The following is a 12,669-nucleotide window of genomic DNA, read 5'->3' as shown; positions in this document are numbered from 1 at the left end:
GTTGCATCAGACCCTTTAGTTCACCCTGGAGGACATTCCTGTAGGTCCAGCCACAGCAGATCACTGGAGCACAACAGACATCTCATCTCCAAATGAGGTCACACACATTATAGATTTCCTTTACATTTGCCATGTCTCTAGGTTTCTGTAATAGCCTGACCCCAAAAACTTATCTGGGTGTCAGAAGGGTGAATAAACGCTAACATGTTCACAAAATGAACGTACCTTTCCTCATGGCCACATAATTCCCTGATAACTTCTAAGACCTCGCCCCCACCTCCCTCTGTATGAGGTACTGAGGATCTGTGTGTGTGTTGGGAGGAATTGAGTGGTGGTGAGTGGGAGGCGGCGGGGGGGGGACGTTGGATTAGCGTCACATGGTTCTATCTGGCAGCCAGACACATGACCCGCTCCACAGGAGAGGATAAAACCCACTTGAAAGACGAAGGCACAGAGACCAAGGGAGAGGGGGAAAAAAAGAGATGGAGCAAACGTCCGGTTTTCTCAAACGCTCAGGAATGCCGTCGGCCTGCTTCTGAAATACAGAAAAGCAGCAGATTTGTTCCCCCAGAGACCCTCTACCCCTCTCTTACACTTCGTATATTTCTCCTTCCTATTTTACCTGAGGTTTGGGATACCAGGTTCTCACAAAAAATCCCATAGGCTTCCATTGAAGGACTTATACAAGCCATATCTAGGGACCAAAATTTCTTTTTGAGACTTGAGTCCCTTCCCTCAAGTCAAGAGACTTGAGGGAAGGGCTCTTTTCACTTGGGCCAGTTAGAAAAGTCTCTAAATATGGCCCCCGTCCCTACTTCAATGCAAGTCTATGGAATTTTAAGCCTGCTTTTGGTAGCATGTCTGTAGCACAAATGATGAGCAACTAAGATTAATGACTTTTTAGGAATAGGGGTTTGTTCAAATCCCTAACCCATTACTATGGGCAATCCTGATAGTGATGCTTGCCTTAGTAAATGGCCCTAAAAATAAAGGCTATTCAGAGACTGATTTCAGACTGAAACTGATTTAGTGGCTCCATCTGGTGTTTTCAAGAGGAAATGCAGCATGATCATCTCTAATTTCCTGTGTTTTGCAGTGCAGGAAGTAGAGCACATTATCTCCCACAATCTGTGTTAAAACACTGTTGAGATGCCCATGTTTTCTGAATTCTGATTCAGTTATTTCACATAACTGCTGAGGGTGAAAATAGCACAAAAATGACCATTTCAAATAACATTTATTCAAAACACACCACTGTCATATAGCAAAATACATATCACCCCCTAATTAGACATCATGATAGAAATATACTTGTATGCTGTCTTTTAAATGGAACCGGTTTAGTTTTACAACTAATAAAGCAAGTCATAAGCACTAAAACGGTCATGAAACACTGTGCGTAGTAGCTTTGATCCACCTCCAAAAACTCAGATGTGAATCCATGTCTTTTTAAACATTCATCTGCTCTTTTTAGTGGAAACATAACATGTTTTTAGTGTACATTTATGGCTTGAAATGGTTTGCTTTAGAGGAGGAAGGGAAGACCTGGTGTGAAACCTCACCACAGTTACAGGAAATACAATATGTCTGCTGATGCACGTATGCAGCCCTTCAGGAAGTCTCTGGTCTGAATGAGGCGTATTAACGTCAACATATTTCAAGTGAATTACAGCACTTTTGACAAGGGTGAGAATGCGACATAACAACTGAGGCATTGGCAAAATACAAACAATCTTTTATCCTGCTTATGACTTTGGAATTGATGATATCTTCAGTTAATCCTGCATCCAGTGGATGGAAAACATTGATGGAAACATAGACACACACTTTCAGGCATTTCATGGGCATATTCGGTGAAGATTTAGTCGTTCCTCTTCTTAATGATCAGCGGTCCAACATTATCGCCAGTTTCCTCGTTGTGTTTGGCGTGTGCGCCGTCACAATAGGGAAACTGTCGAGGGAAAAAACAAACACATACAAATCACAAACAGACTCTGATGACATCATTTTCAGATAGTAAGATAAGGTGTCTGGACGCTGCCTGTGCTTTTGCTGTATATTCCATGCTAATAAATTTGGATTAGGACAGCTAAACAAGGAAGCTTTTCCAGTATACCAAACATACAGTATATAGCACTAAAGGGGAGGGGGTTCTGATTTCCCTTAATAATTAATAATGGTATCTCTTAAAAATGTAATACCATTTTTGTAAAAGGTGTGTTTACACAGACTTTTTAGAGACTTTTTGCAATCCAATCCTAGACTGATGTATTTTTTATTATTCACTAAAAACAGCCAGCTTATAAGTCATTTGTGTGGGTATCGGACTACACTGGTTGCACTGTAAATTTAAAAGAATCGGCTCATAAGAGCCATTTGTTTGGGAATTGGACTACACTGGTCGCGCTGTGTGTTTCATGCAACAGATTCAAAAGAACCAGTTCATAAAAGTAATTTGTTCAAGAATTGCACTAAACTGTTCATGCTGTGTGTTTCTTGCTGCAGATTCAAAAGAACCGGTTCATAAGAGTAATTTGTTCGGAATTCAGACTACACGGGTAGCGTTATATGTTTTGTCCTGTAGATTAAAAAGAACCGGCTCATAAGAGTTACTGTATTTGTCCGAAATCACACTACACTATTCATGCTGTGTATTTCGCACTGTAGATTCAGAAGAGTCAGCTCATAAGAGTCATTCGTTCAGGAATCGAAATACGCATTGTGTGTTTCACGTTGTATATTCAAAAGAACCGACACATAAGAGTAATTCGTTTGGGAACTGGACTACACTGGTCGCACTGTATGTTTCGCGCTGTAGATTCAAAAGAATCGACACATTAGAATCATTCATTTGGGAATTGCACTACAATGGACGCACGGTTGGTTTTTAATTCACTATAAAGAACCGCCTCATAGGAGTCATTCGTTTGGGAATCACACTAAACTAGCAACGCTATATGATGCGTGCTGTAGATTCAAAAGAATCGGCTCATAAAAGTCATTCGTTCAGGAATCACACAAGATTAGTAGTGCTGTATGATACAAAAGAATCAGCTCATAAGAGTCATTAGTTTGGGAATCTGACTACACTGTTCATGCTGTGTGTTGCATGTTGTAGATTCAAAAGAATCGGCTTATAAGAGTCATTTGTTTGGGAATCTGACTACACTGTTCATGCTGTGTGTTTCATGTTGTAGATTCAAAAGAATTGGCTTATAAGAGTCATTTGTTTGGGAACCATTAATGGAACCGAAAATCATAAGGTTCTGGTATTATTTTAAAAAAATTACAGGTTCTGAACAAGAGCAAGCCCAACTCGTAACCAAATGTGACACACTAGTTTGAATATGCGAATGCAAAAATCATTTTTGAGAGCTATCGCATAATAAATAGAAAAGAGGAATATAATCATTCTACGAAAATCTCTTTTTGAGTCCTACAGAAGAAAAGAAAAGTCACATGGCTTTGGTACTACATGAGGGTGAGTAAATTCTGAAGTGGGTGATTTATTGGGTCAGCTTTTTCTTTAAAAATGGTCTTCTTTGCAGAACTTCATTAAAGCTAATCTTCACTCCGAAAACCTGGATCAAACTAGATGGAGCAACCACCATCCTGCTATCTCCATTTCCTGCTTTTACTGAGGTCCACGAAACAGGGCATAAAGAATCGCCATACCAGCCTATTAAAATAATTTGAAATGATCAAGAAACAATATTAGTTTCCTAGCATTCAACAGTGTCACTCACCTTCTTGGATCTCCAGCAGCGGCAGTAGACGGCCTTGTTACCAATGTCCTCGATGTCAAAGCTGTGCACTACTTTCGGGCTGTCTTTGTTGATGGACGGGTTGACCTTGCTCTTGGGACTGCTCTGCCCACTGAAGTAGCGTGTCAGTAGGTAGGTGCTCAGAGCCGCAGCGACTGCAATAGGAACGATGGTGGTCAGCTGATCTGCAAATGTACACATCAAGTGGCGCTTATTTTTGACAGGGTGGGGGATGGCTCGTACAGTATTCTCAAACAGCACTGTAGGCAGAGTTGGATAGATTACTTCTCTCTATGTAATCTTGTACTGCTTACAATTACACAGCTGAAATTGTAATTAAACAATCTTTTAGATCACACTTTTAGGTAATCTGATTATCCAGATTACATATACTTCATAACTATCCAATCCTGACTGTAAGTAATAGCCTCACTTTCAATATTACACAGTTTCTCAATAAGTAGAGCATGCCGGAAGCCCAAAGGTTATGGGTTCAATTCCCAAGACCACACAATCTGATGTGTGGATAGTTTCAATGCACTGAATTTTAAGTTACTATGGATAAAAGTGTAAATTAGGGATATACCAATACAGAACAACATCTTTTCCAGTAGTGTAGCATCTGCTGATGCCGGTACCGATATTTTAGTGGTTCTGCTTTTTTATGTTACCTTGTTTCAAATCACTGATAAATAAAACATTTATTCTCCATCTCTATATGTCATTCACCATCAGCACAGTCTGCGCGGCCCAGATTTTCTCGACCCGCAGACGTGGTCCTCGTCTGTACGCATAATCGGCACATGCGCCGGTGTTCTGAAATTTTCGGTTTCTGAGATTTTCGGTTGCACTGGGCGGAGCATACGTGAATATTCACGAGTTTCCTGTTTCGTGTTAAAGTGACACTGAAAATATTAGTGCTGCTTCCTGGATCACAAATCATCTAAACTATGTTTTCAGAAATGTCGTTGGATAATTTGTCATAAATGTATCTGTGGTGGCATAATAAAGTTTCTGTTGTGATTATTCTGTGCCATTCTCTTGCTCACTTGGTAAATAATTTCAAACAGGCTTTCTATTATTAAATGTATTATTAAATCACAAAGGGACATCATAATGGGTTCTTTTCCCCATGCATGAACAATAACATAATCATTTCAAATCTTTCCTTTTTTCAAAATGATGCATTTAGTGGACACAAATGCACTAGATGATAAGACAAAAGACTGCAAAAATTCACTTGGTCAAGTTGTGAATTGTCTACGAGCTTACCATAACAAGTAAAATGTTTACATTTTAAATGACAAGAGGCTAAAATCATATTAAAAGTCCATATAATCATTTGCACATTTACTGTAAATGTGAAAAATAAAGTTACTCATGGGAGTAGTTACATTCTGCTGATGAGAATAAAAAAAGCAACTGATTTGGTGGTAAAATTTTGTTCACAAATGTTTATATTGAAAAGACATGACAAAAAAAAGTGAAAAAAAAAAAAAAAACTAAGATGTCTCTAGTTTTTTTTTTTTTTAATTTTACTTTTTTTTTATCTTTGGTACTATTTTCACAAGAAAGTGGGACATTTTCCAAACTCTTTGTACTAATCTAACTGATCATCAAAAATGCACTTTTTTTCTTCTTCTTCAAAAATTTCAGCATCTTTTCAATAGTTTTAGTACAATACACAAAGTCACAAAGTAACTTTTTTCACTAACTTCATTTGCATCTGTTTTCTTCTGGTTTAATACATGTCATCATTTAATCCAACTGATCTTAATGGTTCATTAATGAATCCTTTGGAATTTCTAAAGATTTTCAACTGATTATTGTGTGTTGGTAAGGTATCAACTACTGTAATTTCTAAGAGTTTTCAATCAGGATAGACCAAACATAATAAATCACAGTTAAACTCATTTCTTTCACCTGGTAATCACAACTGGTTACCATATACAGTAAGAACTGTGTGTGAGCATTTGCAATGTGCAAACATGGCGCAGGATAGACTGCAAGAGAGAGGAAACCTGCAGAGGGGTCAAAAAGGCAGACGTAGACCCCGCCCAAGAGGGCGTCTTCAAGCAGGTGAACATCAGAGGGACCAAATTAATGCCATAGCAGATCTTGTACACTGTGTAATATAGGGTATTAATTTATGGTTTGTGCTCCTAAGTTCATCTAATATAATTAATGTTTTATAAAGACACTATCTGTACTACTGATCTTTTGTCGTGTCTAGTAGTGTGTCTGTTTGGATCTGCCATGTAACATTAAGAGTAAAGGTTTTGACGACACATTTCAGTCAAGAAACTTGGTTAAAATTAAAATAGCAGACTCATACAGTCAGCCAGGTTAGCTATAAAGCTAATGATCAGGACACATGTTTATAACCGAGAGAAAATGATACGGACCTTAAGTCACAGTATTCCTCTGATGACGTCCGTTTCTTTAAAAGTTTGCAGCCTTGGAGCTTATCTGTATGTGCTTGAGTCCATGCTCATGAGAGCTCTGTGACTTTGGCACCTCTCTGATAGTAAATGAAGCATGATTTGTTGAAGACAGAACGTGCTACGATTGGTCCGAGTAATGTGGCCGTTATCTGATTGGCTTGAGTAGACGATGGGTGGAGTCCACCTATTTGTAGATTTGTGTGCAAATGCACAGGAAGTGATCCACAAATAAATGTGTGCAATTCACAAATGAATGCTGGACAGAGTTGTGTTTGTGAGTTAAAAATATATTTGTAAATAATTAATTTTTATATATTTGTGAATTCATTTCATTTTTGTGAAACTCCTTACATTTATTTGTGGATCTCATTCAATTTATTTGTAAACCAACTTTTTATTTGTAAATCTCTTTCCATTTGTATGTTAATATGAAACAAAAATAACCCCATAGTCTTAAAAGAGCATCACAAAGCAGTTGCAGTGGCCGTGCGTTGAACGCGTTCGTATTCATTCGCAGTCAGAAACGTATACTTTGAAAGGCAGCATTTTTTTATTTTTAAAAAAAATGTTGGTGTCAACATCAAGGTTTTAGGTGTAAAATTTAAGAGGATCATTGAGATGGTTGTTAAAGAAAATAAAAGTGAGAAATATTTTATAAATCAAGTTTAAAACGTGTCAAGTTCATAGAAATGTAATATTTGTGTTCGTGTGGGTTTACTACATTTTTGGAAAACATTTAAAGCATTTTCTATAACTAATTCATAGACTTTAACACAATTGTCAAGTGGTGTAACCATCAAATAAAAGGTATTAAAATACTTTTCCTTGCACCTTGATTATGAATGACATCAAAAATACAATAATAATATGGGTAGCTCAGCGAATAAAGACGCTTACTACCACCCCTGGAGTCGCGAGTTCAAAGCCAGGGCGTGCTGAGTGACTCCATCCAGGTCTCCTAAGCAACCAAATTGGCCTGGTTGCTAGGTTGGGTAGAGTCACATGGGGTAACCTCCTCGTGGTCACTATAATGTGGTTCTCGCTCTCGGCGCGTGGTGAGTTGTGCGTGGATGCCACGGAGAATAGTGTGAAGGGTGTGGAACCCTATGTCTCCACCATAACGCGCTCAACAAGCCAGGTGATAAGATGCACGGATTGACGGTCTCAGACGTGGAGGCAGCTGAGATTCGTCCTCCACCACCCGGATTGAGGCGAGTCACTACACCACCTCGAGGGCTTAGAGCACATTGGGAATTGGGCATTCCAAATTGGGGAGAAAAAGGGAGGGGGAAAAAAAATTCTATTTTTATAATATTTATCATATATTTTTTAAATGTAAAAATATCAGATTTTTTTATTATTATTCAGTAACGAGGAGCTAAAGGGATCTTGACTGTTTTTTTTGTTTGTTTGTTTGTTTTTGTTACATGACAACAACAGACAGAATGCCTACCTGCATGTTGGTTACATCACCTGACTTTGATTCCATGGACAGAAGTTTTTCAAATATTAATATTTTAAAACAAAATTGTTTCACTGCTTATTTTATAAGAAATAATAATAAAAGATTATTCCAAAATACTTATGCCAACATTTCTTTTTTAAGAATTTTAATATGACTTATTACTTTTTTTAAAACATTTTTTTATTTTTATAACTTAATAGATCCAGACAATTTTTTTTAACCATGATTGTATAAATTATGTATTTATGATTATGTATTTCTTAGATCCTAACTGGTCCTTTTTGCCTTCTTTTGAAATGGTCCTGAAGTTAGACCAAAAAAAAAAAACAAATTAAAAAAAAAAAAAAAAAAACATTTACAGGAAATTTTCCATGCAGTCTCTCATTTAATGAAGCCATAAAAGCTGCTGCAAGCATAAATATTCAAGAATAAGCTAAATGCATTTAAATATAGTTTTAGATGGATAATAGCATGTCACAACGCAGGACAGGTACTGTCAAAAGTATGCCAACTACCCCTAAACATAGTGGTATCATCTTTAGATATCTATGCAATTTTCCATTAGTATCACCTATTCATAAATTTCTACTACTGATAACAGACTTCAGATGCTTTTTCCAGACCAGTCTGTGCCCAAACAGCCTACAACTCAATGATTTGCACTGATAAATGTAATACCTGCAGCAGACATACAGTTGATAATTGCATATCTTGTAATCTGTGTGTCCTACAAAATCATGCAGTGCAGAATACAGATGATTACTAGGCCGTTTGTATGACTTCATCATGACACCTCCACTTAAACCCTGCAATTTCACCCGCACTTAAATATAGTCTCAATATATGCTGAGATTGATTTTGGACTGGTAACTGCGGCAAGTGGTTCAGGTCTTCCACCTCATACTATCTGTAACTCATGGTCGAGTGAAGTTTCACCTTTGGCTCAGTCACGTGCCTCGCGAGTATGTCAAGTTATTTGCTCTGATATAATTGCTGATTTCACCGAGCGGCAATGCTGGCGATACAGATGCATTGATTAAAAAGTCAAAATTAGGGGAGTATGCATTTTAAACAGATTGATTGATCCGGGAAAATGCATTTAAACCTGGTTTTGACCTAATAACGTGTGGATGCATTAAAGCGCCACAACGATACATATTTGTACTCTATGCATGCTGAAATGGTTATTTAATAAATACCTTACGTAACTAATATATATATATATATATATATATATATATATATATATATATATATATATATATATATGCATATTATAAGATAATATTACGACTTACATCATTGTATCGAACTTGCCAGCAAAATATGTGTTAATTATTTATGGCATTTCTAAGAGCAGCCATATAGAATTCAGGCTAACAAGGTTTCGTTGGTTTTTATATTCAGATAATACATCGCTCTTACCTTTAGAAACCCTGAAACCCGGTAATAATCCCGGTTTAGTCAGTGCTGAAAGCCCTGGCAGCTGAGATGACATGATTTCAGTGTTGTGAACACTTCAAGTTTAAGGGCACTACAAGGTCTGATCGACTCTGAACCCCGAGCAGCTCCGTCACACTGCGGGAACCTCAACGTGATGACGTCTACTGAGATCTGACCAATGGCGGATGAGCGTGATCCATTCGCACAACCGGTTCGGATTACTGTAAACATGGGAAGCTCCATTTATTTTCGTCATGCTATTATACTCAGCAGTTATGGGGAGACATTAGTATGTTTATTACAAATAATATTTAGCAATAATGTTTAATGAATTTTCGAACATCAAAAAAAATGTTATTTGAATACTATATCACTGTTAACAAACAAAAACAAAACAAAAATGTAAATTCTTTAATTCCCTCCTACTTTGTTTTTAATCTTATTTTTTAATATTTTTAATCTTATATTACGAATGACAAACCCTGATTTGAAATATCACTCGAGCTCATGGAAAAGGATTTGGCAAAAAATACATCAAGGCAGCTTTAAATAACCATAATCCACAAGATTTAAGAATTGTATTTACTGCTCCAAACTATGGAGGACCAAAGTACTTTAACTGAAATAAATGTGCAATCAGCAATTGTATCCTTGTTAAAAGTTGTAAAGAAATAAGACAAAAAAAAAAAAAGTGTAAAAACCATGCGCACAATTTATTTAGCAATATTCCATGAATACACATTTTTGCTAAAAACACTGGTAACACTTTACAATAAGGTTCTATTTGTTTACACTAGTTAATGCATTAGGTATCATCAGTGTTGGGTAGATTATTTCTGAATTGTAATGAGGTACTGACTACAAATTACATGACAAAAATTGTAATCTTGCAGATAAAATTTTTGATAAAATTTTACTTCCAACCTAACTCTTTTATTTGAGTTTATCAGGCATTTCTTATGGGAGTTTCTAGAAATATGGACAGGTTTCCAGGGGGTGTTACACAAACTTGATCATGCAATTTCGCATCTTACAAACGCCATCCATGTGTGGTGGGAGATCAGACCAGTTATATTTGAGAATCAATGTTACAAAAACAGCCTCAAAGTTATAACAAAATCAAAAGTGTATTCATTTACATTTTTGAAGCTAAGTACAAAAACAATTCACGAAACAAACTAATTTCATGGCGCTAATGCAATTGGATTACATTGTAAGAAATAATATGTATTTGGGCGTTTTGATGGACAAAACACTTCTATACACACAGAATGACGAGTATCAGGTATCTGTGCAATTTCACAACTCCCCCATTCTCTTCCGAAAACACTCAAACTGTTACTGAACATATATCGTAGGTAGGCTGAAAGATTTAAAAAAAATAAAAAATAAAAAAGAGAAAAATGACAATGATCAATAAATTATGAAAAATTTACTGCCATTGCCTAATTAACATGTAATCATGTAATCCTTAAAAAAGTAACTGTAGTCTGATTGAGTATTTAAAAATGTAATTTAATCCAGTTACATGTACTTGATTTCCGTAATCAAGATTACATGTAATCAGTTACTACCCAGCACTAGGTATCATGAGCTAACAAAGAAAAATAACTATTTACAGAATTTATTAAATTTATTATTGGTTAAGATGCAATTGTGAAATAGTATTTGCCCCCTTCCTGATTTCTTCAATTTTTGTGTATTTTTCATACTAAATTGTTTTAGATCTTCAAACAAGATATAACATAAAACAAAGGCAACCCGAGTAAACACAAAATTCAGTTTTCAAATATATATATATTTTTTATCGAAGCAAAAAAGTTATCCAAAACCAATATCACCCATGTGAAAAACTAACTGCCCCCTTAAACTTAATAGCTGGTTGTGCCACCTTTAGCAGTAACAACTGCAACCAAACGCTTTCGATAACTGGAGATCAGTCTTTCACAATGCTCTGGTGGCATTTTTGCCCACTCTTCTTTGCAGAACTGCTTTAGTTCAGCCACATTTGGAGGGATTTCAAGCATGAAATGCCCATTTAAGGTCCTGCCACAGCATCTCAGTCCGGTTCAAGTCAGGACTTTGACCAGGCCACTCTAAAACTTTAATTTTGCTTCTTTTGAGCCATTCAGAGGTGGACTTACTCCTTTGCTTTGGATCATTGTCTTGCTGCATAATCCAGTTGCGCTTGAGCTTCAACTCACGGACTGATGACCAGACGTTCTCCTTTAGGATTTTTTGGTAGAGAGCAGAATTCATGTTTTCCTCAATTATTGCAAGTCACCCTAGCCCTGAAGCAGCAAAGCATCCCCACACCATCACAGTACCACCAACATGCTTGACCGTAGGTATGATGATTTTTGTGGAATTCTTTGTTTGATTTATGCCAGATGTAATGGGATCCCTGTCTTCCAAACAGTTCCACTTTCAACTCATCGGTCCACACACATTCTCTCAAAAGGTTTAAGGATCATCAAGGTTTGTTTTGGCAAAATTCAGATGAGCCTTAATGTTTTTCTGGGTTAGCAGTGGTTTTCGCCTCACCACTCTTCCATGGATGGCATTTTTGGCCGGTGTCTTTCTGATAGTGGAGTCATGAACAGTGACCATTATTGATGCGAGAGAGGCCTGCTGTTCCTTGGATGTTGTCCTTGGCTTTTACGTGACTTCCTGGATGAGTCGTCGCTGTGCTCTTGGAGGAATTTTGGAAGGTCAGCCACTTCTGGGAAGGTTCACTACTGTGCCAGTTTTCTCCATTTGGAGAAATTCTCCAATGGCTCTCACTGTGGTTCTTTGGAGTCCGAGCCTTTGAAATAGATTTGTAACCCTTCCCAGACTGATGTATTTCAGTCACCTATTTCCTCATCATTTTTGGAATTTCTTTCAACCTTGGCATAGTGTGCTACTGGGTGAGACCTTTTAGCCAACTTCATGCTGCTGAAAAAGTTCTATTTAGGTGTTGATTGGATTGAACAGGGTTGGCCGTAATCAGGCCTGGGTGTGTCTAGTCCAGTCAAACCCCATTATGAAATGTAGTTTCATAGATTCGGGGATTTAGTAACTGAGGGGGCAAATACTTTTTCCACACAGGCCCAGTTGGTATTGGGTAACTTTTTTTTCTTCAATAAATAACATTATCATTTAAAAACTGTATTTTGTGTTTACTCAGATTGCCTTTGTTAGAAATTTTTGAAACAATTTAGTAAGAGATACACACAAAAACAGAAGAAATCAGGATGGGGGCAAATACTTTTTCACAGCACTGTATATACATTTTAATGTAAAAATGTTTTAGTATGTTAAAACCTTTACCAAAGATTTGTAAGTGGTATAAAGGTATTTTCTGTTTTAGTTTGTGTTAACTAATGTAGTAAAGAATGTAAACAATTACAACTTAATTGTAAAGCTTTACCAAAACCAGGGCCCAATTTCCAAACACCTGAAGGAACCACATTCAGCTGTACAAACAAAAGTATGCATGTATAAACACCATGGGACAACGCAGCCATCATACCAGATAGATAGACGCATTCTGTCTCCTAGAGATTAATGT

The 12,669-nt window shown here is 36.9% G+C and overlaps 1 protein-coding gene across 2 annotated transcripts; it reads right to left on the bottom strand.

Moving 5' to 3' along the window:
* Positions 1–1,220: 1,220 nt before the first annotated feature.
* zgc:110843 (uncharacterized protein LOC541492 homolog) lies at positions 1,221–9,261 on the bottom strand. 2 transcript variants are annotated; one of them, XM_051650303.1, is made up of 3 exons: positions 9,099–9,261; positions 3,747–3,949; positions 1,221–1,951 (listed from the first exon to the last, which is right to left on the bottom strand). In XM_051650303.1, exons 1-3 carry the CDS (start codon positions 9,169–9,171, stop codon positions 1,862–1,864), a joined length of 366 nt encoding a protein of 121 aa, XP_051506263.1. In that variant the 5' UTR covers positions 9,172–9,261; the 3' UTR covers positions 1,221–1,861. The 2 variants fall into 2 exon arrangements, with proteins under 2 accessions (XP_051506263.1, XP_051506264.1); XM_051650304.1 differs by having other exon boundaries at positions 3,747–3,919.
* Positions 9,262–12,669: the final 3,408 nt, after the last annotated feature.

This window comes from Myxocyprinus asiaticus, chromosome 22 (assembly GCF_019703515.2).
Source record: "Myxocyprinus asiaticus isolate MX2 ecotype Aquarium Trade chromosome 22, UBuf_Myxa_2, whole genome shotgun sequence".
Taxonomy (NCBI): domain Eukaryota; kingdom Metazoa; phylum Chordata; class Actinopteri; order Cypriniformes; family Catostomidae; genus Myxocyprinus; species Myxocyprinus asiaticus.
Note: the sequence above shows the minus strand (reverse complement) of the source record. Positions and strands in the feature narration are given on the sequence as shown.